Source organism: Phoenix dactylifera, chromosome 9, assembly GCF_009389715.1.
Source record: "Phoenix dactylifera cultivar Barhee BC4 chromosome 9, palm_55x_up_171113_PBpolish2nd_filt_p, whole genome shotgun sequence".
NCBI classification, from domain to species: domain Eukaryota; kingdom Viridiplantae; phylum Streptophyta; class Magnoliopsida; order Arecales; family Arecaceae; genus Phoenix; species Phoenix dactylifera.
In genome coordinates this window covers 8165518-8187988 of record NC_052400.1, presented here as the reverse complement: position 1 = coordinate 8187988, position 22471 = coordinate 8165518, and the positions used below count along the sequence as shown (strand labels likewise).

Sequence of the window (22471 nt, the reverse complement as noted above, 5' to 3'; positions counted from 1 at the left end):
AGATTTCTAAAATATCTTTGTCACACTTAAGTTCTCTCAAACAATTCTAAAAGCTGCATCAGAGCATGAGGTAGTAGAAATAAATACAAGTTTGGTACCCTAACTAGCCTAGCATATCTTCAAGCTCTATGATATTATACCAATCTGGGTCATAGTTATTTAAGTGACTAATGGATCCACCACCATAATGACAATGAGGAAGATACTTAATGGATCTACAGTAGTAGATCTGGACAGTGAATAAATCACTTTCCATCCCTAAATATGGACAAGCAAAATACATAAACTTAATATGAACTTACATGAAAATAGAAAACTTACATGAAATGAGAATAGTTGTGCTTAACAAGAAATAGGTAACTCCATGATCTTCTTACATGAACGTAAACAACTATATATGAACATAGACAACTACATAAAATGGCACATTATAACTTACATGAAATTAGTGACAGGTGCAACCATAATACAAAAGGAACTATGGTTCCATTACAAGAGATAGTTATAAGTGCCTTGGACTCAATTGAAAATTATTGCATGCATGCCTTGACTCCTATTTCAGAGGTCAAAAAATTAAAACAGAGTGCTCAAGTCAACTGGCCTTTTGTCAACGACTTTAGCACAAAAAATCACAATAGTAGTTAAGTCTTTTTTTATACTTTCACTATGCATTCAAAAAGCCACCGCATCAAACAAAAACCATGTGTTCTTAAGCCTTCCACAATGGCTACTGCAGTCAAAAACATAGTTTGGCTCCCACAATGGGTATTGCAATAAAAAAGGATTTGTTTTATGCTTCCACTATAGCATAGTTATACTAAAAAGGGAATGCACACACAACACATAAGAACCACAACACATGGGTACAAAGTCAAAAAAAATTCTTTAACAAGAGACTATTGAATACCAATCATTGGATCCAGGTAAGAGGGACCATGACACAACATATACTAATGAACATTGCATTTATGTAAACAACATTAAACCACGAAACCATATAGAACAATCAACTGCATGCACGAATATATATTGTGCACAAACAAACTAAACTTTTGCCTCTGAATCTAGGGTCATGATGGCTAAATTGACGTCGGCCTAATAGACATCACACCACATAATGTGTACTAAATCAATATTTTTCAAGAAAAAAATTGAGAAAAAAAAAAAGCATTATCGGCCAAAAAGAGGTAAAGCTCCCTTCACGGCTCGATAGAGAGTTCTCATACTCTTTAGATATTTGCTATAGTGGTGCGCAAGGAGGGACAGTCGGACTTGAGTGGAGGGTGGGATTGTTGGTGCTCACCGAAAAATCGCCAGAGGATGGAGGATGGGAGCAGGGTATTCGAATGGAATAACCCTCAGAATTGGAAAGGGGTAACCGAAATCCATTTCAAATCATCTAAATGATGGAGGGGCATTTTTGTCAATTGAAACGACAAGCTAACACCATCCACTGGTCAAGAAGCCATAGGACCACTTTGGAATATTTTAAAAAACTTGAAGGGTTAGTCTGGCACTTTATAAAGCAGTGGGAGTGCGAGTGAGAGTGGCCTAAAGTTGAGTAGTTGTCCATGTAATTTTTCCAAAAAACTTTTATAACATACATATTGGTTTCTAAAATCTTTTAATCTGCATAATAATTTTTAATATTAATCATCAATTGTGTACATAGTCATGCAGTCAAATAATCAACCATACTTGAATTGGATAATTGTAGAGTATTATTTGATAGGGGATTAAGCAATCTAATTGAACTTGAAATTTTTTTGGTCCATTAACTTCAACTAATTTAGATTCCTATTTTAGTTTCTTAAAAGCATAAACCATTATGGAAACATCCATCAATTTCCTATTCATCCCTTTGGCAAAACCCTTTCCATTCTTTGAGAACATAACAATTTTATAAATCGTGAAAATATGTGCTTACCGATTTTGGTCATTTAGAAGGTACTTCTTGATGGATTCCATGGAAAATAAGAGAAACCTTGTTGAGTGAAAAAACAAAAGGCTTAATAAAAATCCTATGAGCAGATGTCAATAAGAATAATAAAGGATAGATATATGAATTTACATATCAAGTTGTACAAATGCCAAATATAGTGTAAAATTAAAATGTCGATAAAAATGGAGAGGTTTATTGATCCTTCATCAGTAAAAGGCTTTTTGCCTAAAATGCCTAGAATGAGTTGCGACAACGCAGACACAAGCTATTGGATATTGGACATGACAAGCACAAGACGATGGGAATAAGAAAGGATAAAGAACTTTTTAACTCTTTTATAGTGACTGGTTAACTGAAGAACAAGATGAACTGACCAAGAAATCTTATATGGAGTTGATGGACATACATGAAAAAGGCATATATTTAGACAAAATTTTAAGGGGTCACTGATTTCATGTACCATGAAAGAAAGAAGAGGAAAAATTAGAATGGACAAGCACTCAATAAACTTATTTTGAATTATATTATACATTAAACCATTGAATTTGTATATGATGTTATACTGAAAGAGGAATTTTTTCAGGGAGGAGAACAAGTCATGGAGCTGGAGGCTTATAGTTGAATAGACTTATCAAGAGATTAGGTTGTTTGGTGACAGTTTTTGTTGAGGAGAGAGAACGTGCCAGTTTCCTTCTACCAACATATATTTTTTTTCCGAGAGAGAGATGAGGTTGTTTACTTTGGGAGAGTAGGAAAGCTTCAATTTATTGCTTTGGGAGAGAAGGTAATGCTTTGCAAGCACTCCTCTTGAACATACACCAATAAATGAGCTTACCACCCGCCCTGGATTGGGATGATAATAACAACTGACAAAACTTCTGTTCTGTGAAACATATTCCATTTCTTCTCCTCCCTTAAGTAGCATTTCAGAGGGTCAGAAGGGCTGTAAGTTATAAAATGGGATATATCTTTAAACCCTATAAAATATTATACCGAACGAGATCCTGCAAAGATTTCTACTATTTACAAACCGAACGCTTAGACATGCAGCTCCAAACCCCAACATCAACACCATTTTTAATTTATTTTTGAATTGCCCAACCACTTTTTCTTAACTCCTTGTCATCACAAATGCCCAGAACTAGTGTACACAATCATGAGCTTCATAACTAATCAAACTTATTGCATGCATTAACACCTTCTAGCATTAGCTTTGGAATGTAACTGAATTAAATTGACACAATCTAAGACCACAAATCTGCAGTGATTCTCCTCTAGGGGAAGTAATGATTTGACCCTGCAAATTCATAGGGAATTTCTGCGATGCCATGACATGCGATTTTAAAATAGGATTTTTCTTCGAGTAAGAAATTGGGCTAAAATGCTCCAGTAAAAAAAGAAAGTATGATCCATTAAATACTCCATGCAGTACACCAATCCTATTACATTTTATGCCAGCAATTATCACTGATAATGTGCTTCATCTTGACCTGTTACTGTTGCTTTTGGAAGGTCTTGCAGTACCGGTAATTGGCGGATGTTTTTCCTCAGAACTGCATAATATAGGGCTTTTATCATACTTTATACCTTGGAACATTCTACTTTCTCTTGGACTGTCTTATGGAAATCTGTATGCTAGAAATTAGATCAGCAACACAAGCGTGCTGAAATATACTCCAGAACATTTGGGTTGTATCAGTAATGAGAGGATTAGCTGATGAGCTCTGAAAGGGTACTCCATGCACCTGTCATCACTTCTGGTCCCAGCTTTACTAATAAAACATTGATACATCAAAAGCTTCATTTGTCTCTACTGTGAATTCATTAAATGTTGCTTAACAGGTTATGCAACCATATCCTGATTTCCCTGGACCATCAGTATATTTGATGCACATGAAAAATAGTTGTTCATCAGCACTCTAAAGTGCTACACTTTCAGCTTCACCATATAAATCTGTGCTAAAGAAAGTAACCATGTCATAATTCAATAAAGAAATCCTGCATCTTGATTGAAGCTTCTTAACTTATGCTGTACTAAACAGAATAAAAAGGTACACAAGCTAAATGTGGCCTACTTCCTCTTTCCTTGTGGTCTGCCAGTATTTTATTTTGCTTTATACATTGCATCCCTAAAAATTGCTTACAATACATGACATGCTTGTGTCAAGAATTTGCCACATCTTACCAAGATATACCTGCAAGTACTGTCATATAATGCTTTTACGCATTTGCAAAATGGATCTTTAATTGCTTAAGGTAAGGAATGCACAGTAAGTTGTTTCAAGTAGTGAAGTAAGGTTTGTATCTTTGAGCCAATCCAAACATGCCAAGGGTGCCACCAGTATGGAGCATCACCACTTTGGCATCCTTCTCAAGTTCTTCAAGTGGATGAAGAATAGCCTGCTCCCAAGCAGCCAAGGATAGACAGGATCCACAAGTATGCCAGTTTGCTGTGCAATTTGTCGCATACCTCAATTTCCCCTTTCAAAACCTTTCCAAATCTGGAGACATGCAGAGCATTTAGTCAAGATTGGGAAGACTAGAAAGAGACAGAATTATGATCCTCATTGTTGCCTCCTAAATATGACTAACAGATTATTTGACTGAATATATAACGAATTTCATCAAACAATGTTGTGAAGGTTCCAATGATACTGAATTAGCTGAATAGTAACCTATATAAAGAAAGTGCCATCAAAGTAAGAATCAAATATTAGACCCTTTATCAGCATACTCAAAATCATGGGACCAGAAGCATAATCTTAATGTGTGAAAGCCTAAACAAATCATTGTCGTTATATATTAACCCAATTATTACAAATTAATCTAATCTAATGCTCATTTTTCTCACCAGTCTTGTAAGCGAAAAACTTAACAAAAATGTTAAAGATTGATTATAGATTAATTACATATTCATGAGTTTCTGAAAAAATAAACAGAATCTTGAGCAAGTCTACAAAATAGTATCCATGTAGGCAAGGTATACGGTCTCAGTATCGAGCCTCCTACTGCGTCACACTTTCACTATTTAGTACAGTACGATATAGGCCGGTTCGCGTACCGACACACACTACGCCCCTCGTACCATGTACAATACGAACCGGTACAATATGGTATAGCTTGCCTCATCCGATTCAGTAACGTACGCGAGCCTGCATGTAGGAAGTTCCATATGCATGCTTGTATTGTGTGTGTCGAAAATGAGAGAGAAGAGAGAGAGAGAGAGAGGAGATAGAGAGAGAGAAAGAAGGTCAAAGCCTCAACAAATCAGCGTTCTATACATATTTGTTCGTCTTAAATAAAATCCAAATCTCTAATATGATCTTATCAATAAAATGCCCAAAAATGGAAAACATTACTTTGGAGATTTTAGCTTCCTTAGGTGGAGAATAAACTGTTAAATACAAGATACAACATTTGGAATTTATTATGGCTTAGAAGCACTCAACAACAATGAATTTGGTTTCTAAGTGAGCTTCGATATTAGACCATGAAAATGATGTGGCTTCTTAATGTGCCCTATCTTTACTTCTTTTAACCTAGAACAACTGCATTGTTGTTGCAAACGTAACCTATAGATAACAAACTCAATTATTTGAATTATTCAGGAACTTAGATGTTCAAGATATAACCAATGGAATATATTCTAAATTATAATGATACATCATGTAACTTGCCATAAGATTGAGCTCAATCCTCTTGGTAGAATAACTTAAAATAGTGTGTCATATGAAGGAAACTATAAAAATGCTTAAATATTTAGTCCGTAGTGTCATATAAAAACTTCGCATCTTATGCCATATGACCAAGGTTTATTGTGCTGGAACAGAGCCCGGACCGGTTGCCCAACGGCACAGGTCGATGCCCATGTACCATTCCATGTCGTTCAATAAAGGAGGCGGGAAAAGGAGAACGGGAGAGAGGAAAAGAGAGAAAGAGAGAAGGGGGAGAGAGAGGGAGAGAGAAAGAATGGTGGTGGCCAATGAAGGCCGGGGAAGTCGGCAAGTGCGTGGAGGCTGCAGAGGAGGGCCTCATGCTCGCCGACCTTCGCCTTCTCCTCTCCTCTCCGCTCGCTCCTTTTCCTCTCTTCCTTCCTCTCCCTCGGCGCGCTCGCCAGTCTCTGCTCTCCTCTTCTCTCCCCTTCCCTCTCCCTCTCCGCTACCTCTCTCTTTCCTCTTCCTTCTTCTCCCTCTCGCGCACTTGCGGGCCTCCGCTCTCCTCCATCCTACCCTCGCTCTCTCCTCCTCTTTTTCTCTCCCCTCCGTTGGATGCTTGCGTTTCAGTTGCTGGAACCGCCTAGTCGCTATCAGTACGCTCGGTGCTATCCGAACCGCTCAGTTCAGGATGGTTCGCCGACCTACATATAACTAAAATGAACCTTCTAAATGTCTCTTTGCTCTTGACCCTAGCTTTTCTCTAAATTCAAGAAAATAAATCTTAAAACATATATACAGACTCCAAATCAATCACTCAAAATCCTCATGCTCATGTTCTACTCCAACTAATGCAGTGAAAGCCAAAAAAATGACTTGCAGGCACAAAAAAAAATAACAATCACTACAATAAAAACTCACCTAGATCAGTATTTCCTTGCCATCCCCAAATCAAATGTCATAGGAAAAAAAAATTAAGGATCAAGTAAATTTACTAGAGCAAATCTACAACCCACCAAGTATTACCAGTGTTGAGAGAGTGAAGAATAAGTACAGTGATTAAAATCTTTAATCCTACACTGTGTCTACATAATGCATCTAACTGATGGTTCCATATCAAAATCAAATGGACAGAGTATAGCTTAGAATCGACCATTCACATTGTATATTTGTTGCATGTGCTTAAAAATGTTTGATCATGATCAACAGTGTGGATTCTAGTACTATCCCAGAAGTTCACTTCTTAACCAGGCAAGAAGCTTATGTTGTTCTAAAACTGTACAACTATAGGTATGAGATCTTCAACACATTGATTGTTTAGGAATTTAATTTCTATATTTAAATGATGCATCAAGAAAACTGCATGAAAGAATTGAGGTCTCAATCCTCTCAATTTAAATATTTGTGTGTATAACCTGCATAAAAGCTAATTTATGTCATGAAACTTATGCCCAAAACACCAATAATTAAATATCCGTTCTATACATCCTTTCATCTTGGTCTAGCTTCCTGGCATAGATCAATGAATCAAATTACTATTAGCGCTCATAATCCTTGGTACAAGAGAAATATCTTCATGTGAACAAGTGAATCACAACTCTCAATGTGCTAGATTCCTAGCAAATCAAATGAAATAAAATTTTTGCATATTGAACATAAAAAGGAAATGTAATTAAAAATGAAATTAAACATATTTCTAGTACAATCACCACCAACCTTGAAGCAAATCAAAGCTGAACTTGTCCAAGCAAACTCAATAAGTTTACTTATTTACATTCAATGCAATATAAAATAAAGTAATCATGTTCCACAGTTGCTAATGCATGTTATGCACACTACATTTCCATAATTGTACTTATACTCATGAGCATTAACATTAAGCCATGCCTAAAATTGCATGTATCATGGGCTTTTTAATATAATCTAATGCATGTATTTATATAAGAAATTAATAAACTAAAATTAAATAAGGCTTATTCACTATACATGGGTTCAAGCTCTCAATATTACAAGATGAATCAAGCTGTTTGTAAGATCAGGGATCGATCTACAAAAAAATTGATGAAGGAGAGCATCTTGGAACATATAGATACAATAAGCAAAAGTCTACTTATTTGATTTTTTGGATATTTTCATCTTGATTAGCATTGTTATTGGATCTTAAAACATGAAACAAACAAATAAAAATAACAAGACCAACAAATGCAAAAACTATTGAATAAGAAATATCATATATTGTTGGGCTTTAGTTTCAATATTTTGAAAATCGGGTGTATCAAGTTACTATAATGCTAAATAAATATTGGAACTCAGCAGTGTTCATCCTTAATAGGCACACATTCTTGAAGAACAGATCAAAGAGGTTCTTCTATTCCAATTTTAGGACTGACGTGACACCTGGAAAAATAAAGAGCATACTGTAGTTGCAACTTTAATAACTCCTTGAAACTCAAGAGGTGGAAAATAGTTAAGGTGGAGTTTACATATGTTACTAATATAGAATGATGCAGCTTAAAATATTACAGTTTAAAGATGATGAAGTCTTAAATATACAATAATTTAGTTATTTTCTTTTCATATTTAATAAAATTATAGTTTCAAGGTCCTAACATGAACCTGCATAAGGTTTCAGCTATACATATACATTTTTAATGCATACATATCAGATGATGTCAACAAGCAATGAACTCAATGGTGTCACACAAACATACCATGATTCTTAAATCATTTAAGACTTTGGTTGCTAACAGTATGATATGAAAACAGAGATTAACTGTTGAGACATAATCCACATGCTCTTAATCTTGTCCACATATGGTACAAAAAGTCATTGATCTTTATGACATCTCATTCATCTCTCTAAAAGTCCCTCCCACTACAATTATTGCATTCCATTGAACGGCTTGCAAGCTATTTTTTTGGTATTGTACTAACTATATGATCAAAGCATCATTTGAAGTACAGATTATATTGCCCCTTATGGGGCATATTATTCGTACAGTAGGGTAGTGAGACTCCTATGCCTTGAACAGAGTGTTGGTGTCAAGTTATGTGTCATACTGACATTCAATATCAGGCATACTAGTCGGTTACCTATATAGGTCCAATACAAGATGCAAAGTGCAAACATTGGAGCACCTACTCAATAAAAACATCTCTACATTAAATCATATATACTTCTTGCTGCATTCATATGAATGAAAAATAGTAGGATAGGAAGTTGCAACTCGTAATCTATCTTGCTTCACCTTTTCCCAGTAGTAGTGGAGACAAAACCTACTAGATTCTCATCTCTTAAATGTCATGTTGCATATCTACATAATTTGTGCAAACTAAGATCACCGATGATACAAAACTTATGCAATAAGTGAAGTCTACGGACAAAGCATCACTAACAAGAAACTAACTAGAAAATTGGTTTATCTGATGTTTAGGACTATCAAACCTATGAATATGTTATACTGATGTTAAAGTAGGTACTATAATCCTTACAAATCAAAATAGACTCAAATTAATGAAAGACTAAACCATAAACAGGTAATCAAGTAATATAATTAAATATCCAAGTTAAACAACTTATGTTCTTAATAAGTAAATATTCATGTTCAATATTAATTGAAAAAATTCTCACCAACATAACGCTAGATATGTTAGTAATAAATTCATAGGTAATCAAGAATGTAATATAGTACTATATCAGAGAAACTAATTTTCCATCTATAATAATTCATCAACAAGAACATGCAAATAATAGTCATAGAATATTGAAATCACCTAACAAAACAATGGATCAATACAAATATTTTCTCATTCATGGATTATTCTACTCTACGACATTGGTTAAAATTAAATAAAAAATCTGAGAATTTATTAGCATAAAATGCCTTTTAGAGGAGAAAAAACAAAGTCTACATTGTCTTAAATGAAGTATTTGGTTCTAAGGGAGGTCTAGCTAGGCTAAACATTAAAACCAAGTTCACAGTCCGACGCTAGACTATGTACCGGTAGGAGATTTTAGTATGGCACGGTAACAATATTGTACCATACCATAGCAAATTGTACCAGTACACCAGAAAATTATTTTTATGCTGTTTTGCTTTCAAGGTCTTTAAGCTTCATTTATATGGTTTTGAGTGGAAAATAGTGTACAATATAATATAATAATTCATCTATTAAATATTTATAAATTTTATTTTATATATATATATTAATATAAAATAAATAATTTTAATTTTTATATACATGCCTAAAGAATGGTGTGCTATATAATACATGTTAAACTAACTAAATATGTTAAACTAATTAAGTATAATGTTGACAAAATTGGAAATGCAACAAACATGTATCTATTCAATTCCAATTAGAGTGTTGATGCCCCCATACATGTCTGGATCATGAAAGATACTAATTTTGGAATCTGACATTTACTTTAATTTTATCTATTAATTTCTTATCTAACAATATTTTTAATAAAAAAAAAGTTACACCATTGCGTTGATCTAGGTAAGATCTATGATACATCTCCAAATCTTGCCAACATACAAAACTTTGCATTAACATATTTTTCAGTTCCTGCCCATTTATGGGATGTAATAGAAAAGAAAAAGGAAAAGAGAAATACCTAGATTAGACCTCTTGCTTACCCTTCCACTCTCTCCATTTATTTCTCCTCTCTTCCCCTTCCTCTCTTACCATGAAACTGAGGGAGAAAAGGGTCTCGGGCTCCTTCTCACTCAACTATTAAGGCCCTGAACCGACATAGGTCCCTCACTAGGTCAACCCCTTGCAAATAAATGATTCCAGGTGGTTTGCCTAATAAGGACGGCTTCACACCAATTCGGGCAAAATACTATACCAAGCCCATGAATCATCAAGGTTCATAAGGGTATGTTACAATACTGACTCGACAGTATAGTAGAGTATTGTATACCTTGATTAAAACTAAATATGATATTATATGCAGCAACTATTTATAGAATATTGATGTGTAAAACTGAAGCTCTATCCAAGAATACTCTATCCGAGTTCTATGACACATGAGAAACCACCTATCATGACATTACCATCTTTTACATTTTCATTGCTTAGTCCCTTTAATACACCTTTTTGAATATATTTATTCTTAGCTTAGATTTGCTTCTTCTCTACTAATTTCATTTTTTTTCATCTTGTTCATTGTTATGGCTGACTCTAGGTTCTGAATCCTTGGACTCGCAGCTACTATATATGACTGAATCCTCATGATCTATCATTTGGATAGGCTCATCTATAGCTGGTGACAAAGACAAACTTGACTATAGCTTGAATCGTCAAGCGATGACATTAATCAAACTAGATCTAGGCACACGCAATGCACATGAGAGGAAACATGATGGCTGTGATCAATCCTGTCTGATTAAAGATTTTTTCTACCACATATGTACCTTGATAAATGCATCCCCATTTTTAGCTAGTGCATTTCTATTTCTTCTTCCCTTTAGAGCACGATCTCAATTGAATGGAGTGTTTTTGTTAAAAATAGAAGAAGCTATGAAGCTACTAATGTATCAATTTTGGGGATGCAGATGCCCGCCCAGCCATGTGTCTTGATCATAAAGGATTATTTTGTTATTATGTTAGATGATGGTTTCGTGGAAACTCAAAAAATGACTTCCAATTAAGGAAAGCCATATGATTGGCCATGAAGCTCAAGGCCCAACCTTTCCATCAAAGGTTTAAATCCCGTGGGATGGAGGTGTCCAGTATCTCCGTAGAATGGGATGCACCACTATCTTGTCCCATCCCGGCGATCTTACTGATCAAGCATCTTGTTAGGTACCCTTTGCCTCTCTCCTCTTCTTTCCTTTATTTCATTCTTTCTCTATTTGTTTCTTTTCTTCTTTCTTTCTTTCTTTTCTTCCTTCTTTCCTTCCTCTCTTTTTATTCTTCCCTCCTTTCTTCTTTCCTTTGCTTCTTCTTTCCCGTTTTCTTTCTTTCCTTCCTTTTTTCCCCCTTCCTTTCTTTCTTTCCTTTTTTCTTCTTTCTTCCTTTCTCATTTTTCCTCCCTTCCTTCCTTTCCTTTTCCTAATGCTTCATTTCTTTCTTTCCTTCATTTCTTTCTTTCCTTTTCTTTTTCTCTTCCTTTTTCCTTTTTCTTCTTCTTTCTTTTGTCTAGATGGGTTTCAGAGCCCCACCATCGTCCTAATTCCCATTCTCTCACATGCCTGCAGTACTCATGAGTTTCCACCATGATTCTATGTAGTTGCTGTTACTGCTATCTAACATATCTGCAGATTTCTTCTCCAGGTTAGTACACTAAATATTCTCCTTTCATCAACTACATCTAGCTCCTGGTCTTAAAGAAGTAGTATTCCATCCACCTACATTCCTAGCCATATAGAAGTATAGCAAAAATGTAAAGGAATCAGAGTGGTGAGAATAAACAACCAGGAGCACTGTGTTCATGTATCATTGCAGTGTTTTGAGGGGTATATGCCTATCCTGAACCATCCTGATTTGTCATTGGGAGTTAAAACTCAGACCACATAACTTCAACAATATCAAATACACTGACATCTAACACTACGATTTGGTTATATGCACCAATTCAGCTGATGAGTGGTTCCTGTGGTTCAGCACTCATTGTGATAAAACTTCTTTGATTGGAAAAAGATCAAGCTGTGGATCCCTGCCCCATTAGAAAGTCGTTACCCACATGCCTACCGCAACAGCTAGGCCTCTGTGGGGTATGATATCCATCATTAAGTGTAAGTTTCAAGACTCATTATTTAAATTTTATATAAGCAATAAAATGCATCAAGAATCCATTAGGAGATGCAAATCACAATTTCAATGACAGATATACATATGCTGCAGACTTATTTGGAACCAAAAGAACCTACATGAAAAAAGATATATACAGAATATTGTGAAGATTTAGAGATTCAGCTTACTTTCTTGGATGAGAACGTTCGACCCATTGCAGAGTACCATCACCAATTCCACCTACTGATATCTCGGAAAATTTCACAGGACCAAACCTCTTGAAATTGGATGTTAGGCATTTTTCCCTTTCCTTATACCTTTCAATGGGATCAGCAAGCATGACTGCAGTTACTTTCCATGGAAGTCTGTTAGATAAAGATTGGTATAAATTCAAGTCTGCTTTCAGCAAATCATTATAAAGCTTCCTACACTGCACAAGATGTTACCTTCCATGGAAATCATGTAGATAAAGTAAGATTGGTATAAATGCAAGTCTGCTTTAGCCAACAAATAGATTCTCATTGTAAAGGTTCCTGCACTGCACAAGATGGGGTACGAGTGCAGAAATGCACATGGGTATCAAGTAATTTATCTAGATAACCATAATGACTTTGGATAATCAAATTAGCAAAATTTTGACCATATTCCCACATTAGCATATAAAATGATGCCAATGATTTAGTTATCCTTCTATATCTTTTTACAAAAACGAAACATTTACAGTGCTCTTCTTAGGAGAAATCCTCTCAACTTATGTCCTGACCTCTAGTTTAAGTCAAAGAAATAGGTCAATGGAGGAAAAAGAATACATCTTAGCCCTCCCTTCCTGCCTCCCACTCCATCCCTCATCTCCTATTGCCTTCTCCCACTCCACAACTTGTTCCTCTCACCCCCTCTAGCCATGAAACAGATGCAGAATATCAGTACAGAAAAAAATGGAGCAAGGATGGGAGGTAAAGCTGGGGCATAGATACAGGAGAGCAGTGATAAGAGAGAAGAGGAAGGAGGAAGGCCATGGTGAAGGTGAAGGTCACATAGAAGGGGATTGGCAAAGGAGGTTGGCGGAAGAGGGGAATGGAGGAGAGAGGCAATCAGCAAAGAGGGGACAAATAAAGGGATTGGCAAAGGAGGGAGACAAGAGGCTTAAAGATGATATGCAACACTCGGGACATCACTAACTTTAATTTCACTTTTCATTTATGCTGTGTATAAATTGCTACCTATATGTGTGCTTTATATTGTGTTTGCTAGGGTTGTCAAGAAACGCACATCCCTAAGTTTAATTTCATTTTTATTTATACCATGTTTATATATTTCTGTGTGTGTGTTCCTCTTGTTGTGCTTATTAGAGTTTAAGAACTTGGCAAAACATGCGTTAATAATGACTGGTTCATCCTTCAAAAAAGCAATATCCTAAAAACTGCTATGGATTTTTGAATCAAACCAATTCCATCTAAAAGTAGACTTCCAAAGCTTAGAAATGAGTGAGATATGGTCATTTGAAGTTGGAACAATTGTGAATTCTTGGTTTGGCGGTCTTAAAGGGTTAGTTTTAAGAAGGCCTAAAGCTTGAATCCATGGACAAATTTGTTGGTGGAGAAAGACCCTATATGATTGGTAATTTATTGTGGTATTAAAGAGAGAGAGAAGAGTGATTCATCATTCAAAAGAGATAAAGAGGGAAATAGCGCTTTTAAGGTTTCAAGAAAAAACAACCAGTCAAAAGCGATTTTGACCTAAGAATCTACAAGAAAATCCCTCAAAAGGTTTCAAAGGTGAAGATATGCATCAGTTTAAGATTTACAAACACCTGGCCTTAAGTTTAGTAGCATTTTACACTGGTCCTCACACACTTAGCATTTAATGTCTAGCCCTATGTAAACTTGTAATAGTGGTCTCCGCACACTTAGACTTACTCTGTGCATGCTTGCAGTTGTTTCTGTACATACTTATATCTATTTTGGATAATATTTTGCCTAAGTGCATATAAGGTCAGGCATTAAATATTAAACAACACTAAAATAATGGACTGGGAATAATTTTTTCAGTCAACAGGGACTAGACATCAAATGGCAAGCCAAACAAAGGACCTTTTGCAAATTATCACTTAAAAATTTGGGGGTTCAATCATTTGAAGTAGGAAATGAGTTGATCAAGATCTATAGACCGGTATTGAAGCTCGTATCGGCTAGCAACCGGTTCGCTATGGTACGAATCGACACCATACCAAAGCATACCAAAATAGGGAGAGGGTGGGGGGGTCAGGGAGAAGGAGAGGGACGAAGAGAGAGGGGGAGGGAGGGGGAGAGAGAGGTCGAGGCCCAGTATGGTATGCTGAATCGGCCCGTACTGGCCGATTCAACCCAAATCGGACCGGATCGGTCAGGTCTCACATGAGAGTATGGTATGTTGAACCAGTCCGTACTGGCCGGTTCAGCCCGTATTGGACTAGACCGGTCCCTAACCGATCCGGTACAGTGGTGGAAAATAGTTTCGGACGGTACGAAGGGGTACTGGTGCGAACCGGACCGATTCGCACCGATACAAAGCCGAACTAGACCGAGGACTCGGTGCGAACTAGTACCCAAGTTCGATCCAATGTGGCATTTAATGCACTGTAGCTGCTACAGTACAGCTGCAGTATCACTACAGTACGGCTACAGTATCATTACAGTAGCATTTAATGCCACTGTAACTCGGCTACAGTGGCATTAATGTCACTGTATCTACAATGCAGATACAATATCATTATAGTGGCATTTAATGCCACTGTAACTATGTTGTGGCTTTTTCTGTGCGCGCTCGTGTTTGCCGCAGCCAAAAAAAAATGGCGTCGTAGCCAAAACCCAGCCGAACCAGCCAAACCGGTTCGATACGGCCCGAACTAGTACCGAACCGGTCCAGATTGCCACCGGTACTAGTTCGGCGTACATTACGTGAGAGAGAGACTAAGGCCAAAGCATCCGATGATGGCTTCGCAAGGGGATAGAGGCCGAAAGAGGTGGGAGAGGAGAGAGGGGAAGCGAAGAATTTGAGAGCTTCAAAAGCTCCAAATCTGGCGACAGAGATGGATAGGAAAGAGGGGGCTGAGAGAGAGGGGGAGAGAGAGAGAGGCTCACCTAGGTTGTCTTTGTCATATATTGTTATCGTCGACGGAGACTGAGGGCTTTGAACCAGCTCGACGGGGACCAAGGGCTTCGACAGGGATAGAAGGCTACGAACAAGATCAAGGGCGTCTAACGAGGCCTTTTATAATCTGCTCCAACCGGCTGAACCATACTGGTAAGTGGTAACCAACCGATCTAGTTCGGTATACTCCAAACTGGCCGGTTCAGCACAATTTAGCTTATCCTGGTCGATACATATTGCAGGCAATATTGAATGAATTTTCTTGGACTCTTGTATTCCTTGACACACAGTTTAAGTTTTAGAATGATCTTTTATGTGTCATAGGTCAATCAATAGTAGAGTTACCTAGATACTTATCATGGATACCAAGTATGCAAGTGTCTTCAACAGGAGGCTCTCTCTCTCCTTTTCTCTCTCTCGTTCACCCTCTTTTATGCCTTCTCTACTATATCGGTACAGTCCTGACATGGCACAACACGGCCCTGTACCGACCCGTGCCGTCCGGCAACCGGTCTGGTGCCCCGGTACCAACACAGTAGACTATGATAAGAACCATCCAAGTCCACATCACTCCATCAAACTTAAAATTTGGCCTAGCCTCATGAGTGAGTAGATTGAGCCTCCATTAATTCTCTAAAGATACTTAATTTAGGTATTGATTAGGTCTGGATTGTGCCAAAGTTCAATTTTAACCCGTCCTCCTTGAAGCCTTAGCTCTAGACAGTTGAAATCCTCCATGTGACCTGGAAACTCATGTTCAGCTCCTAGAATCCATGTTGGATACAATGGAAATCTCTCTTTCCCTGCTTTCATTTCTTAGGAAGGGTTTTAGTTCAACGTGCTTAGGAAGGGTTTTGTGAGAGAGCTCATCTCATCATTTACCTTCTCTCTCTCTCTCTCTCTCACTCTCTCACTCTTTCAAGCACAGGCTAGGTTTCACAGCTTACTCTATCAAGATTATAGAACTGGCACCAAGATTCATTAGAGCCACTAGGCCACTATGAGGGACAATGGGGGTAATAGGGACAATAGAGAACCTAAGAAACATTGTAGTCGACAATACAATTCTAATCTTAGCTTTCTTTAAGGTTAAACACACAAAATTGGCGAAGTTATCACCTGTTGTTGTATCAAAACTACAGTAGATCGGTTCTTCCCTAAGACTTCCTGTTGTGTGAAGGAAAAAGAGTAAGGCAAAACAACATCAATTAAAATTGCACAACCAGACACAACCCTGTAGAGCAGTACAATCCTAATTATGAAATCTCTGAAACTTGCATGCAAGCTTTGATAACCTGTAGATTTTGACTGATAAAATGAGGCAGTATGTGCAGCTAAATATTCATAGATGCCAAAAGCATTTTCCAAAAATGCTCCAGCATTTTTTGACACTTCATCGTCGTACGGTTATGTGAATGTGTGTGTGTGTGTGTGTGTGTCTGGGTTGGGTTGGGGGGGGGGAGGGGTCAAAAGAGTTAAGCTAAAATTTCCCCAATATAATGGTTTTGAAATGAAGATAATGATCTAAAGCATTTCAAATACCTTAAAACCAAAAATTAAATGTTTTGGAAGGTTCTCCTCTTATGCTTTCGAATAGACAAAATGGGTAATACCAGTCATGAGAATCAAGAATCTATATCACTATGACCATCCCATCTGAAAACATGTACAGACCAAATGCAGCAGGTTCAATATATACAAATCATAAATTAGATCAAGTCATTACTCTTGATATTGAAAATTATCAATTTTGTGGCCACTTGATGCATAGATATGAAATCTGAAATCATATACCATTTGTTTTCAGTTTTCTACATCATAACTGGTAACAGAGATTCTCATTTTAAATAGTCTATCATGTACTTTGCACTATAAGATTTCAAACAAAGGAGTTGCTCACGAAAAAGAATGCTCACTAGATTTTGAGACACACCCTAACAATATGACTCCCAAGGCTAAACCAACAGCTGTTGTTCCAGTGCCAGCATCTACAACAATTCTAATTTGCTGCTTTGTTCCAAATAAATGTGTTTGAGAAAGGTATCTCACAAGCCGGATAACACCTGAAGACAAAAATTAGAACAGATGCCAGTAATTTAAATAATATAACTTACAGATGAGTAAACTGTCACTCAAGACATAACATAAAAAGTGATTCCTTGAGAGTATGAGGAACATTCAATCGAATGTTATCCGTATCTAAGAATGGGGCTTGTGACAAATCAGAGAAGAAATAAATAATCATGTAGACAAGTATGAACTGATGGAGATTTATTTAGATAATACATCGTAATGGAATTGAGCTAGATATAGAATTAAATAATTGAGCATTATGAAACTTGCATCCAATAGACAGGAAACAAACATTATTTTAAGGATGGTTATGTTGGTTCTAATGTCGTAGCCCAGAATCCAATAGAATTCTAGCTCCTAAAAAGTTGCACATATTCAAGTGTAGGTTACATATAACTGTGTCGAAAACTTTCAGTTATGATCATCAGTGCTGATATGTACTAGGTTAACTCAAAAGGAAGTTGGAAACATAGTACTAGAACTACAAAAGCTAGGTTTCCAATCGCAGTAGATTTACACCAAGGAGGATTTGTTTTAAGCAAGACTTGTCGTCTCGGTACCAGACCCCATAACAACTATTCTATTACAGTGTCAATACACGGTATAGTACGAGATGGTGAGGCAAACCGAGTATCGATACGGTACGAGACTGCATATTGGTTCAGTACTAGTACGATAGAATACTGACCAGTATGGTACGATACCGACCGGTACAGTGAACCTTGGTTTTAAGTCCTTATGTTTTTCTTCTCATTATAAATGAGCTTATTAGGCATATTCAAAACGATATTTCTTGATGTATGTTATTTATAGATAATATAGTCTTAGTGGAAGAAACTAAGATCAAGGTTAATTGTAAGTTGGAACTATGGAAGAGTACACTAGAATCTAAGAATTTTAGACTAAGTAAGATGAAGATAGGATACATGGATGGAATGTAGTTCAAGGACAATTAGAAATAGAGATGAGGTAGAACGAAAATTGAGGATCATGAAGTTTCTAAGACTAATCATTTTTTATATTTAGGATTATTGTTTATAAGAAAGGAAAGACTAAAGAGGATGTTATCCATAGGATTAAAGTAACTTTGATAAAATGGAGAAGTACAACTGAGATATTATATAGTCATAGCATACCTGCCAAGTTGAAGAAAAAATTTTATAGGACAACCATATGACCGGCTTTATAGCAAGAAAGGCTGTAGCATCCCAAACTGCCCGATTCAAAATGCACCGAGCTATACCAGGGGCGAACCGGCACAGTCGCGTCCCTCAATTCGAGAAACCGGCAAGGGAGGAAAAGAGGGAGAAGAGAGAAAAAGAGAGAGAGGGGGGAGGAAAAAGAAGAGGGAGGAAGAGAGAGGGAGAGGGTGGCACAGAGAGAGGCAGAGGAAGGAGAAGAGAGGGCTTTTAAAGCCCCCTCTCTTCCGCATCCTTGTTTCGCCATAAATATTTCAAAATAGGGGCTGCCAACTTCACTTAAAAAAATTTCAAAAAAAAAATGAGGGCAAAGCACCCTTCTTATGGCGATGTGGAGTAAAGGGGGCTTCGAAAGCCCTCTCTCCCCTTTCTCTGCCTCTCTCTCTGTCTGTTGTCCTCTCCCTTCCTTTCTCTCTCTCTTTTCCTCTCTCTCCTTCTCCCTCTCCCTCTTTCTCGTTGTTTTCACGATACAGTACCATACCATTGTGTATTATCGGCCTACTGACATAGGTGTCGGCTTCGGTACAGCGGACCTTGCTTTATAGTATAAAATCTTGTGCAGTTAGAAAATATGGATAAGATGAATGTGGCTGAAATAAGAATGTTGCGATGGATGTGTGGTATTATAAGAAAAATAGAAAAAGAAATGAAATCATTCATAAAAAGGCACCAATTAAGGACAAGTTGAGAGAAAAATGACTTAGATAATTTGGGCATGGTACAACGTAAAGTCAATGGATGCACCAAGGATAAAGAAGTGATTTGAATATAGGCTTTTTGGTCTTATTTGTTCTATTTTGCTATTGAATTGCTTATTAATTAATATAGTTCATAGCTTTCAAAAATGGAACTAAAAGACTCAAAATGAACTTTCCAATTTTATGCTTCTCCTTAATTTCTAGCATAATTTGGTAGGTTTCTTTATGGAATAAAAGTTGAAACCTGACATATTATATCACAACCAAAGCCAATCATTATATCTTGCCGCCATCAGATTGTCATTTTCATCCACCCCAACTTGCATGAACAGCTCATAACTCTTCCATATGTAATCATTAAAAGTCAACAAATATCCTATCTCCAATAAAAATTGGGACCTAATTTATTAAGGAAAGTTAGTAGTTCATCGCAAGGTATCTAGGTGTCAGTACAGGGGCTCATTGACTTACTGATTCCCTACTAGTTTAGTATGGGCATTGCCCAGTTAGTCCGATACTCAAATCTTGATATCATTCCATGTTAATACATAACCTCCCCTAATCCTTCAATATTTTTTTGGCTAAGTAAGGTGTTTATATTGATAGTAGTAGAGTATTTGTACAAGGACAGCCACAAGTAATGCCTACAATAGGAATACAAGGAAGTAACTCAATAGCTTAACCCATATGCGGCCATAGGAACTCCATACAAATGCAACATACCCTCCAAGAGCACCCAAAATAATATGGGCCATGGGAACCCCATACAAACCCAAATACACTCCATAAGTTGCGATGCACCACAACATGCAAAAGCATGAGGAACTAACCAATGCAAAGATTGTCAAGGACTTGATGGTGGGGAGCAGGGAACAGGAAGCATTTAATAAAGGACCCTAGGGGCCAACCCATCCTAGGTAGTTGATCCTCGGAATAAAAGCCTTAAGAGGATTATGATCTTGTGGAACCCATGACCATCTCGCAGTCCACATGGCCGCTACACCCAAACTATTTGAACAAAACACCTAAGAGATTATGATCTTGTGGAATGTATGTATAGTATTCCATTTATAGCTTCCCCAACAAAAAAAGTTGCAATATAGAAACTACAATTGCAACGTCCAAGCAAATAAAATTTTTGTCATATGCAGCTAAGCTACAGTTTCACTTGCATGCAACTTCTACTGCAATGTATTTCTGAATTGCAAGCAACCTAAACAGCCCCTTGTTGCATCTTGCAAGAACCACCCAGAATAGACTATCAAGTTACCTAGACAACAATTGGAGATAGTCCTAAAGTTCCACCTTGCAACTCTAGATTTTCAAAATAATCATCTCATTTTGTTTTCTGCTTTCAGAGCCTCTAATATCATCCCACAAAATTCAAAAATGCCAAGTTTGCTAACCAAAAAATCAATGGAAACGAAATTGTCATCCTAGGTGGTTTTATGCAGCAAATTGCTGCCTTGGGATGGTAATGCTGCCTTGAGAGGCCAAGTCAGCCCTAATTCTTAGTCTTTTAGAAACATTTTGATGGGTCTTAGACTTCTATACCTGGAGAAAATTAGGTTGAATCTTTGACCTTTTCCTAGTAATCAACAGAAGAAATTAGCGTTTACAAACCCAAGTAAAAAATGCATTGTATATGAAATCGAGTTCATTATTGTTAAATAAAGAAGTGTTTAATTGCATGATTGCCGAGTAAATAGGGAGCAGAGAAGAAGATATTTTAAAAGAAATATCATGCCTAAGCGAAGCAGGTGCTCAAGCAAGATTTGTATAGAGAAGTTGACATAATGTAGCACCCCTAGGTGGAAAAAGTATAGCTACCAAGATAAGGTCATATACACATGCATATACAAAACAACCAAGGGCAATCAAAAACTAAGTCAAGCATGACCATAGATAAATAAGATAACAAACAAATTTGGGTAGTTTAGCAGGTTAGATACATGGTCTCACCTAATAATGCTGCCACACTATCCTGCACCTTCATTGACAATCACCACTCTTCTCGAACCCTCTTCAACCCTCAGCCTGATCAAGACTACCCCTAAAATCAATCCAAATGCCCAACATGTGCACCCTCCAGGTTTGAATTATAACAGTCCTTTCCAAGAATTTCATCAACCCACACAACAGAACCCCTGCTTCCTGCTACTTGACCGGCATGCTGAAGAAGCATCTCTTTCCTCTGCGCATAGACCGGCCGCGCTATGTAGGTCGTGCGACCATACATCAAAGATATCAGGTTGTAGCCAGTTGGTACCTCCGGTTGTTCCCCCCTTAGGAGAAGGTGGGACCTTATTCCCCTCTCCGCACAGCAGACAGCTGCAACAGTCCCAAATCAGCTTCCACCAGAACAATCCATCAATGAAGTTTTGGCATAGAAAAGAATGTCACAAACATAAATGAACACCAATAAAACTACCAACAGCTGCTGTATGAGCACTCTGGCATCCTCCACATGTGACCTGCGAAAGCAAAATCACTATCTTAGCCCAAGAAATTATAAATTAACAAAGAGACAGAAGAAATAGAGAGAGGGGGGGTGATTACAACGTCGGTGGCTGAGTACCGTTGGAGAATTGGGAGCAGGGCGTCGAGCTTCCTGGCCTTGTTGCCATTCACCAATGGATGCAAGAGGTCGTCGCGGACCACGTAGAAGGATGGGGTTTGTTCTCTCGCGCCAATGGCTTCAGCGCCTAGAGCTGGACGGGGTTCGTTCGAGTAGGAGAAGTGAGATGGAGTGAATCCTTGTGGCCGCTGGGATTGAGGGGGCTTCGAGAGGGATATCTTCTGGATTGGGGCGGCCGGGGAGGGTAGCATCCACTCCCTCTCGAGGAGCGACGCCGAGAGGGAGCTCATGGGAGGACGGCGACGGTGGATGTGGAGTTTTGCGGAGAGAAGCCGCGGCGCGGCGAGCCGACACAACATAAGGCCGCCTACGAAGTCGGCTCCTCCCTGATTTCCACCCGTGGGGAAAAAGAGATGCTGCTGCTGCTGCTGATTTTTTTTTTTTAGTACAATGGC

At 37.6% G+C, this 22471-nt stretch overlaps 1 protein-coding gene across 1 annotated transcript; it reads right to left on the bottom strand.

The window, feature by feature from the left end:
* Positions 1–3941: 3941 nt before the first annotated feature.
* Positions 3942–22423, bottom strand: LOC103697385 (putative D-cysteine desulfhydrase 2, mitochondrial). Its single transcript, XM_039129927.1, is given in 10 exon segments — positions 3942–4362; positions 4365–4406; positions 4409–4443; positions 12528–12704; positions 17402–17531; positions 21401–21419; positions 21421–21485; positions 21524–21769; positions 21870–21912; positions 21998–22423. Coding segments are annotated over 10 exon segments (1275 nt in total). The 5' UTR covers positions 22376–22423; the 3' UTR covers positions 3942–4222.
* Positions 22424–22471: the final 48 nt, after the last annotated feature.